The sequence below is a fragment of the Pseudochaenichthys georgianus genome, chromosome 21 (assembly GCF_902827115.2).
Source record: "Pseudochaenichthys georgianus chromosome 21, fPseGeo1.2, whole genome shotgun sequence".
Lineage (NCBI taxonomy): Eukaryota > Metazoa > Chordata > Actinopteri > Perciformes > Channichthyidae > Pseudochaenichthys > Pseudochaenichthys georgianus.
In genome coordinates, this window is record NC_047523.1 from 24914276 (window position 1) to 24939378 (window position 25103).

Genomic DNA, 25103 nt, shown 5'->3' on the forward strand with positions numbered 1-25103 from the left:
CTGATTCTGTAACATAATGGTGAAACACAAAATCTGTCACTATGAATCATGAAACAATAAGACGTGACATGTACAAACTTTAGGTGATGGATCTATAATAATGTGACCATGTATTCCTTTGCCAGTTAAAAAGGTAGTACTTTCAATAGCCTTAGCTCAATCAAGACTATACTGCACATCCATCTTAGATTGGCGACATTAAACCGTCTGTATCCATTTTAACGATGCAGACTTGAATTTGTTCCCCGTTTAAAAGCTTAATGATGAGAAGATCAGTTGAGAAAAAACGTACTCTTAAGAAATTAACTCTGTATGGATGTCGAGAATATCAAGTTAAAAGTTGTAACACATTTATTAATTTTTTCTCATTTGTCAAAAATATATATAAGTTTGTTCAGTTATTTTACATCTTTTACAAAAAGTAGCTCTGAAAAGTCATGATAGGCTTAACACAAGTTGTTTAAAAAGTCCAAACGAAATGATGTTAACTGGGAGAGTTTCAGAGTCATCTGCTGAAGTGGTCTTTGATGCTCCTCTTGCTGGGGTTCTGTCCGGCCACGCCGTGATGTGGAGCAGAACTGTTTTCAGGCGGGGGGGCGTCCCAGTCGTCTGCAGCCTCCAGTAAGAGGGCATCGTCCATGTCGTCTCCCGCAGTGAAAGACATCTGGAACATCTCCATGATGCTCCTCTGCTTAGGGTCCTGAACAAATCCAAACTATCCGGTCACTAAATCCACTGACACCATTTTAATCTAGCTAGGTAAGCTCTGTTGTACTGCGTCGTAAATATGTTGATCCTATTTAAAAACCGTGAACAGGATTATACATATTGTTCTATACGGATGCAGAGCTTACCTTAGAGTGGAAGCTGGCGATTACTGCTTTGTCAGAGAGGTTTGACTCAGACAATCCCACTTGCTCCAAGACATTCATTTTTTGCTGGATCATTGGCCTGGATCAATGAAGATATACATTCTTATAAAAGAGCAGGAACAATAAATGCACTCCTTGTCACGATGTGTGTGTCAGACAATCAACGCTGCCTTGAGCCCTTGCCCCCCCCCCCCACCCCATACTGTAGTGAAAGAATTATGAATATGTGAGAAAAAGGACTTTAAAACTCTAATCAGTTTAATTGGGTCTCACTTCCCACTGTTCAACACGTACCACAGGTGATCATCAGCTGTTCCCTTGGCAACCAGGTAGTGAATGTTCACATTGCTGGTCTGTCCAATACGGTGCACCCTGTCCTCTGCCTGCACGAGAACCTGCAGGGGGGGAAATTGCAATCTTATTATTACCAAATCTTTATTCAAGTTGACTACTGCTCTGCATACAGAAGTCAATCAAATGCTGAGTTACTGTTCAGGGAAAAAGCCGCCAACAGCTGAAAATTAAAGATGTGGTTACTTATGCAGAGGTCAGGCTGAGTACAATAATTAGATCATTATGAATTGAGTTTTTTGTATGGATTTGTCTTATCCTGCCCAATTTTAGAAAGCCCCATTGGACGGTACTGCCATTTGTTGTCACTGCAAACTGTTGGCATGAAAAAGGGACTGGGACATTCCTGTATTGGCTGGTAAAATTCAGTTCATTTTGGATAACAGCAATACAATGTGTTCAATAATTCACTACCTAACGTTGCAGGTGATGCAGCATGTGTGCAGCCACTGAAGGGCAAATAAACATCCAAACACACTGACAGATACAGACAGCCCATTATGTTACACAGATGTAATGCTTAAACTGTTAGCAAAGTATTGCCAATTTATGGATCTAGAATAGACGGCAATGATTTGGCACCGAAGAATGCAGGTCTTACTCCTTAGGCTTTTTAGTTACTACATGTTTTGCTTTTTTCAACCACCACTATGTAAATCTTCTCCGTCTGTCATGTTTGGGAGCTACTTCAAAACCTAAGCTTCTGTTGATGGAAAGAAGATACAAAAATTGAGTTGAAAAGGAAAATACTACAAAATAAAATGCAACCATAATAAAATAGTCACATTGAGTGCACAGCATGTTGCCGTATTAACTTGTTGCTTACCCCCGGGTTCCAGAAAAGCTCAGCGAAGACCACCAGGTCGGCGGCGTGCAGCGTGAGGCCCATGCTGGCGGCCGTGATGGAGAGAACAGCCACGCAGGTCTGAGTGGAGCTCTGAAACCGATTACACAGCAGCTGCCGATCAGCAGAGGATGTGGAGCCGTCAATACGGATAAAACTCACATTCTATAGGAAGAGAAGGAAGAGATTAAAAGCAGACCAGCACAAATCAACAACCCTTGTATATTAAAGTCATAGTAGTAGTATTACTAAGCTCAAATGAGCTGCCCACTCTTGTTCCCCGCAGCTACTCTCTCTTTCATACTAAGATTTTGTGCGTATCCAAACATCTGACTCACCTTTTTTCCCAGTTCGCTGCTGATATGATCCAGGACTAACCTATGATGGGCGAACACAAGAAACTTCTCCCTCCCACACTCCAGCATGTCTGTGATGTACTCCCTGGCGGTGACAGACACAACAAAACTCAGTTTCACAGAAAGCAGTTCAATATTTAGTCCTAAAGTGAAAACTCTTTTTTTTGATATCTCTAAAAACCAGCGCAATCACAATGGCCTGACAAAAGACTCGGATTCATTTGACATTTTAATCTCAGTGCTCATCACATTTAAGCTGATTTGATTTAGTGACTGTTAGAAGGTCTGCTCTTACATAATGGCTTGCAGCTTGGCTTCAGCTGTGTGGTTATAAAAGACGAGGAGGGCGTCCTTCTCTTCCTTCTTCTGAAAAAAGAGATAAGAGCAGCACAAGATAAGAACTGACAGTAGATTCTGACTGATGATCTGATGAGACTGCCATTACCCTGAGGAGCAGTGTGATAATAAAGAATCACGCTAAGCGACTCAAGTGTCAAAATATTCCTAAAATAAGACTTGCTGGGGTATTCTGGGTCAGTTTGAAAAGCTCTCGCTTGAAAGGACTCTAAACCAATTCATGGAACTTTCTTGGGCTTAACAACAGTTTTGTTGCCTGTATTTGACTTTTTAAATCACAAAGATTACATTTCAAGTAGAACTAACCTTTTATTTTTTCTCGCATTACATTTTATCAACAGGTTTGGGTTTTGAATACTTTGGCATTTAAAAATCCTCTGGTATAGATGAAGAATCCTCCATTACTCTAAGTCCAACAGAGTCTTTCCCGTCTTTTTTTCAAACATAATTCAGGGTTGTATTTCTGACAAACTGATGTATTTGTCAGGATTTTACACATTCCTTGTTTTTGGAAGGTTTGATTGAAGATGTGAGAATTGTAATTTCCCTACACGATCTCTTACAAGGCACAATTAGTAGGATTTAAAAACAAAACAGTGCATAGACTCAAACAAAATCCCTCTCTGTTGAAGATACTGCTTCTGAAGAGCGTGTCCTGCTTTTATTGTTCTCTTTGTCTATAAAAAATGTGGACACGGCGTGAAACATGGCAAATATAGAGAATAACCTTGATCCGAACAGAGAGAATCTGGAGTTGGTTTTCACACTCTGAGCGGGGAAGAGAGTTAAGTTTGAATGTTTAGTTTACAATCTGCAATCAAGGACTATGAGAAACATTGTTAACTTACATTGCGCTGTTGATTGGCCAACTGGTTGGCAGCAGCTGACAGAGCAGCTTTTATGCGGCCATTGACACCCTCTATTGTCACCGTGACAACCTTGCGTTGTTTAGCAGGAAGCTGCGAGAGGACTTCGCTTTTGAGCCGGCGTAACATCAAACACTCCTCCAGCAACAGCTTCAACTCTCCCAGGTTAGAGGAGCCCGAGTAGTCCCACCCCCAAGTCGACTGGGACAGAGAGGGAGAGAGGAGAGGACATGGATAACAGAACGTATGATGGTGGAAGGAGGGAACGGAGATAAAAGATATGAGAAGAATTTGACAGAAGAACCTCAAGAGTATTTAGACAGCCCTGGAGTTTTCATGAAAGTCAAGGCAGAGACTAAACTAGAAGTCACAGAAATAAAAGTCATATCTCCAGAGTCTCTAACTGATATTTTCCAGAGCAGGGGAAATCTCCACAATCTACAAAATGAGTCATAAGGACCAAATTAAAGGGTGTGATTGGCCTTTACTCATGTAGCGTGCTTCCTATTTCCACGGAATACAAATATTTAAGAAGATTAAGTGGCAAAGGCAGAGCAACTAAAGAGGAGTGGAGAAAAAATAAATCAGAGCAGAGGAATCTGCTGACACCTAAAAAACAGTTTCAATATATTTACTGTTCACCAATTAACATTAAGACATTAAGTTTAAGTGAGTGCACTCATTTCATTTAAACAATCCTGCTCGTCTCATCACACCCATTAGATTTCCCACCCTAGTGCACTTAAAGGTCACATGTCATGGCCATTTCCACTGATCATAATTCCATTGTTGTGGTCTACTAGAATAGATGTATACTGTGCAATTTTCCAAACTCACATTGTTTGGCATACAGCATCTCTGTAAACTACGTGTATTCACTCTCTCCACTAAACGGCTCGTTGCAGCTCTTGCCCCCCTCCCTGTGAGCCCAGTGTGCTCCGATTGACCAATCCACGGACTTCCTCACACACACACTCTATGCAGGCAGCTCAGCTGATTTCTCCTCCGGGCTGCAGGCTGATAACAGTTGGGATCGCGGCTCACAGCGTTTATCAACCTTTTTCTTACTCAATATCAAGCCACACTTATCGTTTTTACTTCGGCTGTGACTTTGTGTGTGCTCAGGGTGAGTTTGGCTGTGTTTCGCTGTGTATCGCTAAACAAGGAAATCACACCTCCACGGAGCTCAGCGCGATTCACAACGTCCGATTGTTTCACGTTGTGAATCGCGCTAAGCTCCGTGGAGGTGTTGTTTCCTTGTTTAGCGATACACAGCGAAACACAGCCAAACTCACCCTGAGCACACACAAAGTCACAGCCGAAGTAAAAACAATAAGTGTGGCTTGATATTGAGTAAGAAAAAGGTTGATAAACGCTGTGAGAATGGGTCTGCAGAGAGAATTTCGCCGCGATCCCAACTGTCTGTTATCAGCCTGCAGCCAGGGAGGAGAGATCAGCAGAGCTGCATGCACTGAGTGTGTGAGGAAGTCCGTGGATTGGTCAATTTGGACCAATCAGCGGGGGCTTAACGTAACGGCTCCGCGGACGTAACGTAACGGCTCCACGGATTGGTCCATTTCGTTCCGGGGACGACATGACATCATGATGTCCCCGGAAGAATCAAATGGACAGTGACGTATCTCCAACGAGGCGTTTTGGGGAGGTATTTTCTGTTTTAGAGTTTTAGTCCCTACATGGTGTACTTTGAGGGTTTTGACTCTGCAGACCGTTTACATGCATAAAAACCTTCATAACACACAAGGGGACGGGCAATAACCGGAAAAGCATGACATGTCACCTTTAAACGGGCCCCTGGGCTGAATTATTAAAGACCGTGGTACCGTTAAGCTCCGACGTTATCGCTCTTTTACTAGCAATGTTAATTTTGTTCACAATTTGTTTCTTATTTCTTTCTCCAAAAGAACCGATAAAAGTACCGTTAAAAGACCGGACCGATAAGCGGTATCGATACAAGTAGTAGTACCGTTAAAACGATACCCATCCCTACACCTGGAGCCTTATATGTTCTCTGAGATGTACCGGAATTACAGCTCAACAGCAGTCAGCATCACAGTTCGACAGACAAAGATGTTTTAAGGCTTTAGCTACCTGTGCAGCAGCGCAGTAGCGCAAGCCGAACTCATGGAAGCGAGGGAACAGTGTGGGTTTGACGGCCAGGATCTGTGTGTAGAGCTCAGAGGGTCTGGACATGGCGGGGGTGCCGGACAGAAGCATCACTCTCTTCGCTGCCTGAGGAAGAACAAACAACTCTGATCAGAGCAGCGCAGCAATGTGTCTGCTCCAGCTGGTTTGTGGATCAATGTAACCAAGTGAAATAGATGATACACCACATATGCAATGCAATGATTTATATCCGTCATCTCTTGATAAAGGACAGGAATCTCATAAGAACCTGTGGCCGATGCATACATTTAAAAAAGGGAAATCTGGTATGTAGCAACTGGTTATTCAATATTTTGGAAATTGTGAAGTGTGTGGACGGCTTGAAGTTGAAATACTCAGCCCAAAAATAGATGTGTGAAAAAGGATTTATTTCATTATAATAGTTTAATATTGTGTTGTCAGTATTTGTAGCAAAGACAATGTTTACCCTGGGATAGATTGTGTGTTTTCCCTTTAAATATTGGTTTGGTTCCACTCCTTCTGTAACGGCTGGCTCTTTTGGTTCAGGCTAAAGAATAATAGTTATCTGACGTTAGAAAATCCTGGATCTGGCTTCCCTGTAAATCCTGGTTTTGATTTGTGTGTTTAAAATAAATAAAACACATAATTATAACAAATCTGATTTGCGACTTAATGTTAAGAGGGCCTCTCTAGGTTTAACCGGGCACATTTCCCCTCAGTTTTGAATCAAAAAGATAATTCCAATAAAACAGAAAGACAATGCGCACCTTCAGCAGAGGCAAGGCTGCTTTACACCGAGCAGTCTTCATGTTCTTCAGAAAGTGACTCTCATCCTGCACAGAATCACAACAAGATATTTTGTTTAAAACATAGTCATTATTTTGTAATTCTTAAGGTGAGCCATTTCTAAACACTGCAAAGCTCACCATGATGAGAATATTGAAGGTGGTTGCTAGCTGCTGCTTGTCGATCCGGCTCAACAGGTCGTAGCTGACGATGTTGACCAAACCAGCGTGAAGATTTTCTTTGGCCTTTACCACCACGTTGATGCTGTCAGGACTCAGGCAGGGGAGCCAGCGTCTGAAGGCCTGCAGGCAGAGACACTCATGTCACAGCCGCAGTGAAACAACAGAATAACACAGAACTAGCTCTACTTTATCCCCTACCGTCTGGGAATAACTCAGACTCTGACATTTGATATGAACACCATCATAATCATTTTGTGACTGACAGCTGCTTTGAATGATACTAATCACCAATCATTCACAAACTGATATCACAGCCTTTCCAATTAAAAAATAACCAATTATGTCGTTAAGAAAAAATCCCCTGTGGCCCAAATCTTTCTGACAGTTCATCTACTTCCTCTCCATGCGCCTGTCAACCTGGCTTCCACTCACTAAGTTATAGCTCCCATGTTTTGCAGTAGATGTGGCCAAAGACTAACAGTGGAGATAAGAGCCAAGCCAGACAGAGTAAAGTCCCTTTAATGGGCCGGCTTCCGGTGACTAAACCCCCTCTGCGATTCCAACTCCTGATTGGGGGACTGCGTTTGATCCAAGATATCTATTTAGAGAGCAGACAGTCTTGTCTTGTTAATAGACAAAAGGCCAAGTAAAGCTCTGCTCAAAATGTGCCGCTAGTGGCAGGTTGGTAATGCTGCTGTGAGTTAAGCAGAGAATAGAAGCTACAGAAGATGAGAAACATACCAGAGAAAAGGGGACACATGAAATTAGGTAGACACCATTGAAACTATGGAAGGAAAACAATGACAAAAAGACACTAACATTCAAGGAAGTGTTGGGACATTATAATGACCTTGTGGTCTTAGACCAGTCTGACTTTCTAATGTATTATATAAAATAAGGGGGAAATACCTAAAAGTCCATCTAACATACTATAGTTATATAGATATGGTACAAGCTATATTAGCAAAATCCAGGGAAGCAGATCTTTATCATTAATAATGGCCATATTAATACGCTATTTAAGCATATCTTCTATAAATCAATTCCTTCACAATCCAAATCATCACCTATGAGAAAAGAAAATGGATGCGAAGAATTCAATACTGCCATCTGCTCTACTGAAGATAAAGTACTTAACAGCGTCTAGCAGTCCTTGGGGAACAGTATGAACATTCCTAGAATGCAGATGATGAGATTTAAGCAGCGATACAATGTGTAAGGCAACACATTTGTCAAAGGAGGCCAGGAGAATATCATTAAGACGATAAATGCTGAATTAATTCAGACCGATAATGACACAATTAAATCGAAACAAAGTGATAACCTCTGACACTTACTAAGCCATTTTCTCTTTTAAAGCTCACTCTGCAGAATGTTTTTTTTACCTCGGCCCAGGTGAATCGCACAGAGGAGGGAGCCACCACCAGCAGAGGCCACTCATTCCTGTAGTAAGCTGCTATACAGATGGCCTGCACCGTCTTCCCCAGGCCCATGTCATCCGCCAGAAGGAGGCGGCCTTGTTTAGACACTGCAAAACTACAGGGACACAAGGAAATGCTCAAATTAAAAGCTACAGCAGCACAGTGAGTGGAAGTAAAACTGATCCAGCCCATTATCTCATCTATAGAGAACCGCAGTGACGCGTCCTAAAACCCGGAAGTAAGTTAGCATTTTTACCACTTCCTTCGACAAAAAGCAATGCAATTTCTCCATAGGATTTAGGAAAATAGCTCGAAATAAGGTCTGTGTTTGACACAAATTTAAGAGACAGATAACGTTTTGTTCTACGACATCAAATACATTAGCAGTGACCCCGCTGGTGATTTTTGAAGAGTTTACGTGTCTGAAAAACGATGGTTGTTACCGAGTGGCTGAATAGGACCACAGAAGTTGTCGAGGCCGTTTTACGTCATTACACCGAACACGTAAAACACTCCCGCTAAGTTTGTTTGCCCTGTTCTGCTTGAAAGTGAGTACCTGCCTCCTGCAAAGTGTTCAAACAAACGCTTCAACTTGTACAATTTTTAATCTGTAGTTTTGAATATGGATCTTAAGTTGGTGTGACGTTGAAGCAGCGACCCTGCTGTAGCATAACTTTAGCATTTTGCTTCTGGCGACTAGATTTATGATTCGAAAATTATAAAAGTAGGGTAGACATGTGGAGATTATCCGGCTGAACAAAACGTGATCTGTCTCTTAAATGTGTGTCAACCACAGACCTTATTTCGAGCTATTTTCCAAAATCCTATGGAGAAATTGCATTGCTTTTTGAAGAAAGGAACCGGAAGGAGTTTACTTCCGGGTTTTAGGACGCATCACTGCGGTTCTCTATTACCATACTGTATCTGAAAAAAGTCAGAGAAATGGCATAGAAATATTGGCTTTTATCAAAAGATTCTCTTTGTATGCACAATACTGAGCCCATTTTAGATGAATAGCAATCTCTTGGTATTGATTTATTGCGAAAAGAGCACTGATTGCATTCCAAAGGCACCTACTTGACTCCTTCCCTCTGGAAGGGCATAAGGCTGCAGGTGAGCGAGGGGTCGATGCTGGAGAGGTCGGCCTCAGGGACGTCTAAAGACCTGGCTTCTGTCCCATCAAACCTGGCAGAGAAAGCCTGGACTATTGCCCTGGGCAGAGGCTCCACCTCCACTGCTGCTATCCCACTGAGGACATCCACTGGGTATGGAACACAGCACGGTCAGACAAGATGGCAAATGTACCAGAGACAGTAGGACCACAGAGGGAAAGAGGCTAAATAAAGCAAATGTTGACACTCACAGAGTCTCTTGTAGTCTGCAAGGGAAAAACGCCACTTTTTTGTTTTCAAGTCTGCCACACAACAACATAAATGACAAGTCAGTATCACACAGATTCACCATTATTCAATTATATTAAATGCATAGGTTCACTGTTTACCATAGCTCTTTGTTGGCATCTGCTTGCATGCCGCAATCACGTCCACATGGTAACCGATGTCGACCTCAAACTTTGTCGGGGACACCAGGACGCACTGGCCCTGCAATGTGGCCCCAGGTTTCTGCCAGCCGTTACACAGCTTCAGCAGCGCCCCCAGTGCTGCCCCGTCACAGGCTGCGCTGGTGGCTGCCGCCACGTCCAACGCCTCCATTCCCTCCAGAGGCCGCAAAGACACAGAAGCCACGGCAGCAGCTTCCTCCACTGCAATACAGGGTAAAGAAAAGAGAGGGGATGTAGCAGCAGCCTGAAGAAAACCAATACTCTCATGCCTTTAATGTAGGCTAATGGGAAAATAAGGAGTGCATCAAATGATTATTTCCCTGATGTTCATACTTAGCACTCGATAGTCCTCCAGACAGAAGTTCCACATCTTTGTGGCTGGGTCTAATGCAGAAGATAAGACTTTATTATAAGACATCACAGACATTGAAATGAACACACCAAACCAGGCATATGGTACAAATAACTACATTTTGAAATGTGGTATTTTTATCGAGAAAACTGTTACTGGTTAGTATGAAAGATTTCAGGACGTGGTTTCTTTAGCAGAGGAAAGCTCTGAAACAATGGCCAGATTTATTTATATAGTGGTGAGTTCAGTCATTGGTTATTTTGCCTTGCAGGAGAGGTTGTCGTGATTGTGTGTTTAGATGGTGAATTGTGGCAGTAGAGCTGGGTATTATTTGAAAATTGCAACACCTGCTGCTAACACAAAACATTAAGTCATCACTCAGGTTTGATACACAGACCTATTTGGTGCATAACGGTGCATAACTAACATCATCATCATACCGCCTTGTTTATTTCTGTATGAGGCATATGAAATATATAAATCAGCCTGAGAAAGTCTTACAAAAAATGGGGCTTATGGCTGAGGGGAACTATGGCCATTTTCAAAATGCATGCCAGTATTTTTATGGTATAAGTCCAAAATACAAATAAACATGAACAACTCTCCCATTCAAAACTAGAGCGCTAACAATTTGATATGCAATTAAGTGTTAATTCTGCAGTTGTTTAGTATACAATAAATTGGAAATAGACTCTTATTCCCCCTTTGCTCGGACCATAAAGCTATCGTTGAACAGTCTGCCAGTGTATCTGCCCTGGCAGATACTTACCATAGTTCTTTGATGGGATGGATTTGAAAACGACAATGAGCTGGGCGTGGTAGCACACTTCTACTCTGAAGCGGCCCTCTGTGTGAGCTACACATTTTCCTCTTACAGAGATGGCAGGCTTTTTTGCAGGTACAGCATTGAAAGTTGATGAGGGGGAGGAAAGCGGTGCCACAGGACTCTGGCACGGTTTACTGGTTTGCTTGTAGAAAGGCACAACTGCACCCTCAGAGCTGTTGGAGGTTAGGTTTGGTTTGGGGTGAGCTGGCTTCACACCAAAGCTTCCTCCAGTAGACAAGACAGGGCTGCTCACATGATGAGGAAGTGGGTCAATGACTTGTATCTTCAAGGAAAGACAGTACACATAGTTAAGAAATACTTTGTTATTTTTACTCTAAATAATAAGTGATTGAACATTACAGCACACATCTTACCTGTCTGGTAGATGCAGAGTTAGTATTATGGTGGATTGTGTTGCCAGATGTAGATAATAGCTGTTGCTTTGAACCAGAGTCTTTTTTGAAGGGCGGAACAAACCGTTTAGGTGCAGAAGCTGAGCTCAGAGTTTCTCTTTGAGGAGCAGCAGCAGGATCAGAGTCGAGTCGACGTTTGGAGGTCTGTACCTGCACTGAAGTACTGGTGGAGTCTGCCGAGGCCTGCTTATTGTCGCTGATAGTGTGTCCAAGTCTTTGTGCTCTTCTCTCCAAAGCTCTGCGTCTGTTTTCATCGATCTTTCGCTGCTGCTCTGTCGTCAGCTGATTAGACATGATGATGGTTTACTTAGCTGCAACTAACGTAAACACACTACTAACGAGGCTCTCAGAGTTAGCCAACACCTTGAATTACCTACAAACACATGATCCATGCAATGAAAGGACTATCAATACAACTATATCCTAAAAGTTAGTCAACTTCAACCGCAGCCTCCTTTGCTAACGTTGCTCGCGCGGCAGTCAAACTGCGCAACATAAGCTAGAAATATGTCGACAGCGGTTTAAGTGAGCACTTATTCGGATATCACATGACAAACAGTGCCATCTAAAGACTGCAAGGATTTAAAAGTGTCTAAGAACAACGCAGGGCGATACATTTGAAGCTAGTTGACATGTTGCTAAAAGTTAGCTGGTTCGAGAAGGGACTGCCGCGCAGGAAGTGACGTAGAAAAACAAGCGGGCACGTGGAGAAGGCGTCGGTTGCTTGGCAGTGTAGAGACAGGAGGAGAGACTTCCAACTGAATTATATCAATATTAGAGGGTTATATATTGTACTTGAGTCAGTGGAGAAGTACCAGAGTGTATGAATACTCTGGTTCAACTACAAGTCCTTCAATTAAAATGTGACTTAAGTAAAAGTAGAAAAGTATTGGCATCAAAATATACTTAAAGTACCTAAAGTAAAAGTAGCCTACTCATTATGCAGGTTGGCCCATTTCAGGTTCAGTTGAATCCAAATATTGATTGATTAAAGTGTTATTTACTTAAGTGTGATAAGTGTTATTAACCTAGGTGTTATTAAATATATGTGGTGGAGTAAATACACGAATTACCTCAGTGGAGTAGAAGTAAAAAGTAGAAAAACAATGTAATGCTTAACTTAAGTACAAGTACCTCAAAGTTGTATGAGTAGTGCTAGAGTAAATGTAGTTTGTTACTTTACACCATATCAACAATAGAAACATTTATTCTCTAATGTGTTGTGTTGTTGATCCAGCTGTCTTCCATCCCTGTTGTATTCAATAGTTATTTTATCAGACACTTACTCGGTAATTACCTGCCGGACAGAAACGCATCAGGGGTTAGAGCTACTTGCCTCAGTTTACATTACATAATATTCAACAATATATAAAGTAGGACTATAAATTATCTTAATTTATAACATGTAAACCCTTCTTGCATGCATGACAAACAATAATCTGTTTTTGCATTTTAGTAAGCCACTTTGAATCAAGCAAACAATCTAAATACTTTTTCCATCACTAGTTTAGTGTTTTAAGGCCTTTTTTTTTTTTAATTGACGATAATGAGGAGAATAAATTGCTTTTCCTAATTTGAGTAGCCTGCCATGTCTCCCTTTGCAGATGTGATCATTGTTTAGGTTTTAGCCACATTCAACCTAATTGATATTTGTGCTGAGCAAAGTGACACTATTTAGCTGAGCTTTTATGAATAATTTGTGTTGGCCATGTGTTGCCTGATAATTGAGCTGTTTAATTAATAATTTCTGCTTTCTGTTTGCATGATGGAAGCTATACTTTGGGAATAAAACATGAACCTGACCTTTAACATAATGCATCCTTCTATGAATGACTTGGCTAAAAGTAGTGATATACCATTTTCCTGCATGTGCATTTGTCTCAGTTGTAATGAGTTGGCTGCTTGCATCACTGTGCGGAGGTGACGTGCGGCGTCTGGGAGCTGTCCCAGGAATCATGGTGCTGAGGCTGCAGCACCTTTTCAGCAGCCAATGATCACAGGACAATCCGGGGCAACGGATGCTTTCACCCGGGGCAGGACAGGACAGTCCTACAATGCTGTTGGATTTTAACGGAGGGATGTAAACCCATCGGCTTGTTCCTCGGACATGGAAATGCGACAATTGGGGATTTAAGCTCCGCGCAGACTTGCCAGCGACCTGCAGTCGGCAGGAGATCTATCAAAAAAAAAAAACTGTAAGCATTAAGGCTGTGGAAATCGGGATTGCTCGCCAGGTAAGATATATTTCGCTTCGTGGCACGACATCGATTGATTTGAAAGGCTGAGAGCTCTGCTGATTAAGTGTGTGCATTTCGGTGTTGGAATATTTGAATTTACAGATTAAACGCTGGCATTTTGTTAGTAAATATCAGCCCATTGTACTACAAGGCATTATGTGATACTTGCTTTGTGTACTCGTCGTGAATCTGGAGGGAAAAGCCTGTCGAAATAGTTTATGTTGTACAGAACAGACAGACCATTACAGCCATGAATGACAGTGGGCACTGAGTGAACGAGCCGTAGCCTTATTACTTGAATGCATATTACTATCAAACTAACATTTTCCTTTCCTCTTTTAGCTGTGACATTTATTGAACTTAATGGCTTCAGACACTTGTTTGCATCGATGGGATTTGTTTGCCTTTTGGATTTACATTCTCGTGAAACAATAACATAGGCTACTTTCAATTAGAATAAATCAACAAAGAGAACTGCAGACTTCTTTAAACCCCAACACACGCTGGAAAACGCACCCCAACGACCCCATATGAGAAAGTGTTGGCTCATGACGGGGACATATCCAGTACATGCTGTCTTCTTCCAACACCTCTGCATGGTGCTGTGAGTTTGTGGCCGGTTCAGCCTGATGCTGCGCAGCCAGGGCATGCTGAAGAGCCGCTGCTGCGTCCTGCTCGGTGACCTGAGGGTGCTCCTTCTCGGGCCACCGACACCTCTGCCTCCGCTGACCCCCATGAGCGTCCAAAGAACTGAAAGCCATCAATCAGGCGTCGCCATCCCCGACAATAACAATACGTTAACGAGGAGCCACCAGCCCGCAGGTGACCGGGTTACCTCCCCTGTAGCGGGAGCCCCCGGGCCGCCGGGCGGAGAGCGGTCGGGCTGGGTGGATGCTGCCGAGCTGTCGGTGGCCCTGCGCGGCTGCAGCAGCTCCTCCGATGACTGCTCAAAGGGCAAACTGGAGGAGCGGTTCTCCCTCACCAGCTACTCTGAGAGCGGCTTCAGGACTCCGCTGTGCAGGATCTGCTTCCAGGGACCAGAACAAGTAAGTCAAGGAAATACAAAGAAAATCGCATAACTGTGAGAAGTAGCCTATAGATATGTATGTCATGCAGTCTGATCAAGGCCTTAATTACACAGACCTTCTCACTATAATCATAGAAATCAGTTATGTTCAGTTAGATTGGAAACTCCCACTGCTGGGGAGCAAATCTGCTAACCAAGTGAGGGGATTGTTTATCATTTAGCCCCCAAAACATCCCTTTTACATACAGGCTTTCTATTACATGAGGTCTTTGAAGGGAGAAACCCACTCCCAGTGTCTTGGTTGATATCCATACTGGAGAACCCTCAGCATCCCACTGGATCCTGCACGCAGCCCTTTGCATGGTTTAGAAAGACAGACAGCAGCGGGAAGATAATGAAAGACAGTGTCCCCATGGCTGACAACAAGTGTGGAGAATACACAGGGATTCAGTAACAACTCATTATAGCAAACCAGTGTGAATTCCTAAAAAAATAATAATACTTCTCTCTCTGCTGCTCATATGAAAAACCAGAAAACTGGGGGAAATAATGTGCACAGCCCTTTAGGGCCATATTGATGATAATGTCACACTATCAATCAAGAGAGGAAAATCTAAGAAGATGGCTTGTGTGCCACAATAAATGATATGAAATGACATCAGAGAAGCAAGTACTTAGCAATTTGCACACACATTCGTTACACTGTTTGACAGAGCATTTGAGAACACATTGACAAATATGTCACATCTCACCAATTGGTAATGGATGTATGGAGGTTACAAAAAGTGTGAGGCAAGATAACTGAGGTGTAGAACATAACTTTTTACCCTGAACTGTGTGTATGGTCATTGCACTGTGTATGTTAATCTCTCAAGGTTTTATCATCTAATTACTCCAACAGCAATTATGTGTATCACCACCTCTAAGCACAGACTTTTTAATTATTGCTGACATTGGGTATATTATGAGATTGCAAGACAAGGCCTCTTCCATGTTTTTTTGCAAAAACTTCAGATAGTCAGCACACTCTGCAGTGCATGCAAAGCACCTCCTTCCAAATGTGCAGTGTTTCCCATGGCCTCCTCAAACTCATCTCATCGATGTTTGCCGGGGACATTACAGTCAATAGCACTTGATTTCATGCCATCTTATCATTATGCAAGTTCTTATCCATCACCGGCCTTCCTTTTCCTGCCGTGTCTGCTGTTGCTTTGTGTGAAGTCCAGATATAGATCTGCTGAGGTGTAAATGGGAACAAGGAGAATGAGGATCCATCTGAAAAGAGAGATGAGTGGACTTTGTGTGTGTCACTGCGATATCCAGGCAGTGGGGACATTAGTTATCCTCCGTTCTCCTTTAGCCTCCAGCATGTCACATATACAGAGGCAGCCAGTATCTGATCTGACAATCCACCTCTAAAACACTTCCATCCCCAAGGCTGTGATACTCAAGACAGAGTAGGGAAGGGAACGGGAGGCATTGCTTTCCTCAAGCCCCCCAAAGGGGCCTTGAGTGTCTGACAGAGGCAACCAATGACAAATTATTGTACTGACACCAAACAATGTAATAAGTTTGTGTAATCGAAATTCTGTCAGCTTCTTTTGTAGCCGTTTTCTTTGAGGTTCCTTTTGTGATTCATAACCAAAGTCCTGCTGTTTTTAGGATGGCCACTGAAAGGCATTGGTCACTGTAATAATTGCTCTTGGCCATGAAGTTATCCCTTTAGAAGTCTGCAAGCAAAATAAAGTGGATATCTTCCAGAGTTTAAAGTCCCTGTTTGAGTTATTATTCCTTCCTGACAATGTAGGAGACACTATAGAGGAAACACAAATACAGATTTGTATAAAATACGACTGTTTGTTTCCCTTCATCTCCTACTTTAAATTAACTAAGCAAAGGAACATTTCAGGGCTGATTACAGAGACCAATAACATATTTAGTGTATATTATGGACATGAGAGTTTTGTATTAATACAATCCTTCAAGTCAGACTTCTTCTGTTGGAGTTAAATAACATTCCCACAAGTATAATAAACAGCTTAGCCAATGTCACAAAGTCATACATCTTTTACCTCAATACCTCAGGTTATTCATGTATTTTTCATACACACCTAACCTGAGACATTTCAATTCATTATCACTTCGATGTAGCTAAAGGTCAGCGAGGAGCTTATAGGCTTTGGCTTGTTTGCTTTATTCAAGCTTGTGCTTTCAGACAAGATCTTGACCTCGTCCTTCAAAGAGTAAGATATTTTTCTGCTAGAGCATTAGATCACACAGATTTTCAAGAAAGGGTCATGTAGTTCACAGACTTATAAAAAGGATATGTAACAAGTAATATAAAAAAAAGCTCATGGAATATATTTTTATGTAAGGGATCCTTCCCGGAGTTGTCATGCACTATTATGTTGAAGTGCCCTTTAGGGCCAGAGCTTCACTGTCCCGTCCTTATTTGAACTGCATGTTGATATGCGAGTCCCATGCTGCTTCCAGAAAAGGTTGTCTTTCCCTCGTAAATCACAACACAGATAATGCACTTGCAGTGAGTCTGTTGGAGGCACAATGGGAAGCCTCGAGGGGTCAAGTTAGCATCATTCCTTCTATATGGCCCCACAGACCCGAGACATTACGCTGTCTGCGCTCCATCACCTGCACATAGAACGGCTCCTCTGCAATTTGTCAGAAATGGAAAATAAACAAGTTACACAAGCACAGGACATTACTGAAGTCTACAGACAGGAGCTGAACATCCATAAACTTAAATCATAAACCATGTTTCTTTATGAAATTACTTCTAACTATCCATTAGCTGTCACTGTAATGGTTCCCATAATGAAGCAATGACTGGAACATCCTCCAGCTTGTTTTATGACAAGCATTAACAGGTAAATAAATGTGAAATGATATGACCTTTAATATTATTTGTCACCGACTCTTTTCCCTCAGACTTGTTGAAAATGATCATCATGCTAATATGAAGCTGTTTTTCAATGACTGCATTATTGCAGCAATGCTTGTGACCTGAATGTCATTACCTATTGTTTAAATAGCTTTTGTTCAGTTTCTGTGGGAGCTTATTAAACAGCAATATCCCATCGCCTGCAGTTAATATAGTTCCCTTGCATTGATCGTAGACCCTTAGGAGACATGAATAGCCACCTCTAATTTAGTTTAATGTCGTTATATACATTGGGAGTCAATCCAATTTTATAAAGAGAAAATTAAGTGTCCTGAGCTGTTTTTAGGATTCTGCAGCCCAGAGAATCTTTTCAACACAATGTTGATCTGCTGTTTTCCTTGAACCATTGCTGTTTGGTCAACAAGTGACATTTAAATATCACTTTCTGTATGTGTGGGCTGTAATGCCACATCTGTTATCAGTCTTTCTCTCTGTCTCTCAGCCTTAGTTGTACTCTACTGATCTGGGTTCAGCTCTTGGCTGCAATGAGGCCAGTCGCAGTGAGCGGTCTGAGTTCCACTAGACACGGCAGAAGTGTTCTGGTGCTCCTGCCAATACACTCCCACCCTGACCATCTGTAGATGGGCCTTTTCTGCTCTAACTCCCTGCTCTCCCCTCCCTTCCCCTCGACCAGGGTGCTGCTCCGTCTGGCAGAGATGCCGTGGAGAAATAATTTAACTCTCTGCGTTTTGCATTTCTTCCCACAATCTCTATGCCATGTTCATGGTGCTCAGGGACAGGGGATATTTAAAATTGAATGAACTATACCTTGGTTTGGGAAATTGAATGCCTTAGCTTAGAGGGGTGGGGAGCTTTCTTGCAGCAGAGGAGGTCGGCCAATTTATTTTTTCATTCACTACAGGCTTTGTATTCATACCCATTAAGATTAAAACATCTATACAAGACGACCCTGATTAGAATTGTATAGATCCAAGTTTCTTTAAATGCAGGTCATGTCCTAAAAAGGGCGGCAGGCTTATTATACATCATTTGAGCCATGATCTATATCCAATATGACAAGACTAGTAATGTATTTTAATGAGTTTAGGGCCCAGAGCGAGAGATTATAAATCTCATTTGTTCCTCAGGCTGAATGTGGCGCACGACTAATGGTTGGTTAGGCTGAGCACATATTGCTGTTAAGTGAAAACCTTTTGATGCCAAATTAAGTGAATTATCTATTATTACTTTAGCTGATAGGTTTCTGACTTTTTTAAAACTTGTCAAGCCCCACTGGATAAACTGAAAACACATGTAGGTCAAGATATAGATAGGGCTTCTAAATCTCAGCGCATTCCCCTGACAGTAATGCTTCATTAAATATTCACACGGTTCCATAGTTCACGAGCCGACCGCTGAGATCCTCTTCATGAGTAAATTGATGTTTCTGCCCTGCTCAAATGCTTTACTAAACAGATCTCCTCTCCAACAGCTTATATACCTCTGGCCACTGAGGCCTAAAGGCTAACCACCCTATACAAGCACACTGTCAGTGAAACAACCCTATGTTTCTGTCACCAGGCAGACTTGAAATGTCCTCAATTATATTTTGACTGACCTCAAAAAATACATTTCAAGATTGTTAACATAGGAATAAGCATATTATTTTTCCAAATACATCTACATTTTGTTTGAATTGCTCTGATATATAAATGGATGACACAAGATTTTAGCTTTTCCTTTTAATAAAGATCAGGGCCGGGTAGAAAAGGAATGCACAAAATGTGTGTGTTTTCCTATTTGGTCTGTGTGGAGTTACCATATTTACAACTGTAAAATAATATGTGACAGCTAGTGTACATTCATCGCAGCTTTGTTGTGGTTTGCTCTTTGATAAAAGCTTCAGTGACTAATCCTCCACTTCAAGTGTGGAAATCAAGCATTATGCCTGTCAACTTGGTGTGAGGCAAAGCTTTAATTTCACACCTGAACTCTGCTGTATTATGACTGTGCAGAGCTGTGTAGCCTATACGTGTGTGTGTGTGTGTGTGTGTGTGTGTGTGTGTGTGTGTGTGTGTGTGTGTGTGTGTGTGTGTGTGTGTGTGTGTGTGTGTGTGTGTGTGTGTGTGTGTGTGTGTGTGTGTGTGTGTGTGTGTGTGTGTGTGTGTGTGTGTGTGTGTGTGTGTGTGTGTGTGTGTGTGTGTGTGTGTGTGTGTGTGTGTGTGTGTGTGTGTGTGTGTGTGTGTGTGTGTGTGTGTGTGTGTGTGTGCGTGCACTTGCATGCTTATCTTACTGTGCATGCAGAGCTCTCAAAAAATCAATAAGCAGGCACAAAGAACTGCATAAATATGTATATGTGTGTATAGTGTAACCTGCAGTATATTGCATGTTAAAGGGAGTATACAAGATGAGAAAACAAAGGATTATCAGCAGGTAAATGATTGCTACACAGAGGTATTTCTTCTGAATCATAAATCACTGCTCCGGGTGCTCCTAATGGCCGAATGCAATATTATGTGGCTGAAAAATGTATAAATGTTCTTCTTGTTTTTGGCAGCATTTCATTGAAACATCTATTCTCCTGCTTGAAAACCCAACCCTGTATATCAGTGTATATATACGCATCAGTGCAGCATGTTTAAGCTGCAGCAGCAGCAGCGATTATCCGAACGCAACGGACTGTCAATGTTTGTGTTGAAATGATCTGAATCTTGGGCCCTTTCTCATTTCATCAAATCCCCCTCCTCGACTCCTCGACTCCTCGGTCCTCCGGTAGTGCCCCGGAAATGAATTTTAGCGCGCCATGTTGAAGGACATCTAATTTCTCTAAATGCACTTCGAGGACCGAGCGTCGAGGAGGCTCTCTGGAGGAGCTATAACCGAGGATACACTGATGGGTCCTCCACGGCTCCTTCGTGGATGCATTTCCGGCAACAGAGATGTTTCAAAAGAGGCTTCTCAATTCTTAAATTTCCCCTCCTCGACTCCCCTCCTCGAGACTTAGTCCCGCCCACAGGAGATGCGAGCGGAGGACCGAGGAGAGAGGAGGGGAAGCAGCAGACGTTTAAAGAAATGAGAACTCCTCTCCTCTGAGCAGTCATATGAAAGCGACGTCCGTTCATTATTACGTGGCAACAGCTGCATCAGCTGTCGAGTGTTTTGTCATATTTTATAATCTCTGCTGGATCAGCTGAACATTGTTCCCCCACATATTTACTTTGAATTCATTGAGAGTGCGGTATAATGAGACAATAACAGGCTACAGATGCGGACACACACACACAAATATATTTATATAAATATATGCAATTTAAAGTATGAGAGCACTCTCATAACGTAACACAATCAGAGACTGGATATATCCCCCCCCTCTCTGTCGCTGAAATGGGGAATTGAAATTACGGGCTAAAAGTTGTATTTGCAAGTATTAAAAGTAAGCAGAGGACACCAAACCAACTGAGACCCGTCTGTCCGTCGCATCTGCCCTGTAGCCTACAACACACACCTACACACTGTACCACACACACACACACACACACACACACACACACACACACACACACACACACACACACACACACACACACACACACACACACACACACACACACACACACACACACACACACACACACACACACTTTGCTCTGTTTGATTCTGAAATTGTATATATTTATATAAATATATACATATATATGTGTGTGTGCGTGTTAGCATCTGTAGCCTGTTATTGTCTCATTATACCGCACTGTGAATGAATCAAAGTAAATATATAAGTCATCATGAACACATCTGTCCATCAGACAGAGGCTGCTGTGCCTTCTGTCATCATTAATGGTCTCTTTAAAATGACCGCTCAGAGGAGAGGAGTTCTCATTTCTCTAACCTCCTGCTGCTTCCCCTCCTCTCTCCTCGGTTCCCCTCCTCGGCTCCTCCACTCGCATCTCCTGTGGGCGGGACTAAGTATCGAGGATAGGAGTCGAGGAGGGGAGTTCGAGAAATGAGAAAGGGCCTTGGAGAACCTTCGTCCTGTGTTTGCTGGTATTGATGACCTCTCTCCCACAGGGGGAGCTCCTGAGCCCCTGCCGGTGCAGCGGATCAGTGCGCTGCACCCACCACCCCTGCCTCATCAAGTGGATCAGCGAGAGAGGATCCTGGGCCTGTGAGCTCTGCTACTACAAATATCAGGTCATTGCCATCAGCACCAAAAACCCACTACAGGTGAGCTGTTTTTGTAAAGAGCAGCAATGTGGACATTTAAAAAGGAAAAGAGCTGATTGAAAAGCAGTGATTTTATCCCTTTGTGAAATGACCAACTAGTTGGCAATCATTACAAAGGTATAGAAGGGTTTTAGAAAAAAGGCGTTAAGAAAGTCAAGATAATGAGGGGTAACTATAAAAAAGCTTAAGTAAAAAACTGAAAAACACTTAGAACTAAAATGTCTGTTACATAACACAATTGTCGGTGTTTATCATCATGGGAGTTGATAGCAAAAGGCTGTTCTCTGCTGGGACTCATTTGGATGCCTTTTTGTTATTTTACAAAATGTATTTGAGACAAATCGCAATTTTTTTTAGGAATCACGCTATAATCTGATCACAGACCAAGGAATTCGACTGAAGATGAAAGTTTTTGAATTAAAAAAGGCTTTCCCCTCTGATATCCAGAACAGAAAGATTTCATAAGCGACTTTCCTCTCAGTTTTAGACTTCCCTGATAGGCTGAGTAGAAATGAGTTTTGAAAGGGTTTTTTTCAGGCATCACTGAGATATGAAAAAACACTTTTTGATATGTGCTTCATATTCAGCTGTATCATACCCTGAATGTTTTTTTTATGTCAACAAATCTGCAAATGCTTAACTAAATGACAGGTACAAATAATGTGAATGTTATGCAAACACATATTATGCACAACTGTATTTTCCCTCCCTCAGCAGCATTTAGAAGTTTAATGATTATCAGCCTGATAAACTTATATATTGATTTTATTTTAATCATAGCTTTCTATTATGTCAACAGATTTCACATCACTGTATAAGTTTAGTTGAAAGCAATAATCTTAATTTGAAATAGGTTCAACTTAATATTATTGCTTTCACCTAACCTAATACAGTGATGTGAAATCTGTTGACATAATACATGTAATTAAAGTCAATGCTTCAATGTGAAAGAGAAGTAAGAATTAAAGTAAGAGAGCCCTACTGTGGTCTGTGTGTTCCTGCAGTGGCAAGCCATCTCCCTGACGGTGATAGAGAAGGTGCAGATAGCAGCGGCCTTCTTGGGATCCCTGTTCCTGATGGCCAGTATCTCCTGGCTGGTGTGGTCCTCCTTCAGCCCGTCAGCCCGCTGGCAGAGACAAGACCTGCTGTTCCAGATCTGCTACGGCATGTACGGCTTCATGGACATCGTCTGCATCGGTGAGGTGCTAGATCATTACATTGACTTGTTTAATGACATTTCTCTTCCTCTTGGAATTAACGAGTGCATTAGACTGAGAATGATATTGTGTGTTTCCAGTCTGGTGCATTATGCATTCAAAGCAAACATAACAAAGGTCAAAGATTTACCTTCCAGTCAATAAATATGCCCGTCGGCTGTGACATGAGCAGGTTACACTGTTGACAATAAATACAACTAATCTATATCACAGACTGCATAATATAAATATGAAAGTGTGGAGTCTTATTTTAGTATTACAGACGTAATTGTTTGTAATATTGTTGTACTATCTAACAAATCACAGTTATAATATTAGTCATAGCTTTCTTTAATTAAACATTTAAACATTGAGCATTCCGTTTTTGCAGCAGAGTTCATGGCATATATTTAAAAATGTCACTGTATAAATCTCACTGTATAATACAAACTGCAACGGCAAATGCAGGCAAACTTTGACAACCACTGTGCGCTGATGTAAAACAACAGGAGAAAAGTGGATCAAAGATATCTTAATCATCTTCTGGGTTTGTGTGGGTGTCCAAATTCAGACTTGTATAGCGTCCTCCACGTGCCGCTGCAGCTGTTTTGGACGGCTGTGTGATGGCCCGTCACATTAGGAAACTCTAAATGCCACTGCAGCAGACAGCTGGATAAGAGGAAGAGTGGATTGATTGTCTCCGGTTTGGTGGCGAGGAGTCATTAACTCTGCACTTTACAGAGATTAACTTCTCACGTGGCATACTGAAAGATCTGACTTTCACTCATCAACAAAAACAAACTGGGACTGGATTGGATCAATAATCTCTATAATACTGTATAAAAGAGGCATGGAATTATTCAGCATCCGTTTTAAGCGGATTGCTGCGGCAGTGAGCCATAGGACAATATTGTAACAATGAAATGCATTAGCTGTATGAGGATGCCGCTCTGTATACCTGCTGTCGGGATGATGAATGGTACGGATGGTAATAAGCTCAAATGTTAAGCAGGCTACAAAACATCCCATTCTTAGAGTATTTCTCTCTGCATGACTTGAAAATGAGATATTTGCAGTACAGAAAATTAGGTCTAAGCACCTCGTTACAGATTGATTTCAATTTTCCAGATACCGAGTTCAATGAACATGAATCAATAAGCAATTTTAAAATGTGATAAGATGTTATCGAACAACCCCAGAGAACAGATGCATCACTTTAGCTAACCTTAATCTAAAAGTAGTGAGTATTGCTGTGCCACGTCTACAATTTCTCCAAGAAATAAAATTTTTATCTCAAGATTATGGTGCCATACTGTAAAGATAAGTTGCTTTGTTGTCTGCTAATACTTCCTGCAGCCTTTAGCACCCACTGAAGAGATATATATCACTTTGAGGTGTCATTAAGATGGCTGCCAGGCAGTGACATTGTCTAATTGATGCTCTGATCTCCGCAGCGTTAATCATCCACGAGGGACCTTCTGTGTTTCGAATCTTCCACCGCTGGCAGGCTGTGAACCAGCAGTGGAAAGTCCTGAACTATATCAAGTCTATGGACAATGAGGACCTGAAGAAAGCTGTGGACAGAACTGTGTCTCAGCCCAGCCCAGGCTACCAAACTGGGGTCGGAGTGTCCACCTCCACCTCCTCGCTGATGGTGGTAGCCTCCACAGCCGATGGCTCCATTTCTACCACCGTGGTGACGCCTGCAGGAGGACAGGGAGCACATCTGGATCCTAACAGCAGCGCAGTGCCAGACCAACACGGTCCCTACAACATCCTCCATCTCCTCAGCAACCTCAGGCAGCCGGAGCCCCGCAGCCAGCCCAGCAACAGCACAAGAGAGCTGGTCATGAGGGTCACCACAGTCTGAGGAGCCAAGAGAGGCCTTATCTCACACGGAGGGGGAAGATTTATGACCCAGCTGACAGTTGAAAAAGAAAATGTCTTATCTTAACTGCACTGGATTAATAACATGTTCTTGTTTGTCTCAAAATGCATCTCTGATGTCCTTACATGGATTGAATAAAAGTCGAAGTTGTTTGATTTGCAGAATTGGTTGGAAACTCTTTATTTTAGATAGTTAGGGTCAAGAATATTGGCTGAAATGCGAATTGATATTTATTCCTGATACTATAACAATATACGGAGTCAATAATAAAGTTCCCTTTACTAAATTCAGTTGATTGAGAAG

At 42.1% G+C, this 25103-nt stretch overlaps 2 protein-coding genes across 2 annotated transcripts; one reads left to right on the forward strand and one right to left on the reverse strand.

Moving 5' to 3' along the window:
• Window positions 1–2: 2 nt before the first annotated feature.
• Window positions 3–12113, reverse strand: smarcal1 (SWI/SNF related, matrix associated, actin dependent regulator of chromatin, subfamily a-like 1). The gene is made up of 17 exons (XM_034109750.2): window positions 11294–12113; window positions 10863–11202; window positions 10075–10125; window positions 9682–9942; window positions 9544–9594; window positions 9258–9441; window positions 8145–8295; window positions 6718–6879; window positions 6559–6624; window positions 5756–5896; window positions 3629–3847; window positions 2719–2789; window positions 2406–2508; window positions 2050–2232; window positions 1167–1267; window positions 855–951; window positions 3–700 (listed from the first exon to the last, which is right to left on the reverse strand). The coding sequence occupies exons 1-17, from the start codon at window positions 11624–11626 to the stop codon at window positions 506–508; spliced, it is 2709 nt and encodes a 902-aa protein (XP_033965641.1). The 5' UTR covers window positions 11627–12113; the 3' UTR covers window positions 3–505.
• Window positions 11387–25103, forward strand: marchf4b (membrane associated ring-CH-type finger 4b). Its single transcript, XM_034109752.2, is given in 7 exon segments — window positions 11387–11474; window positions 13217–13566; window positions 13912–14188; window positions 14191–14615; window positions 21561–21716; window positions 22721–22913; window positions 24367–25103. Coding segments are annotated over 5 exon segments (1239 nt in total). The 5' UTR covers window positions 11387–11474; window positions 13217–13566; window positions 13912–14139; the 3' UTR covers window positions 24783–25103.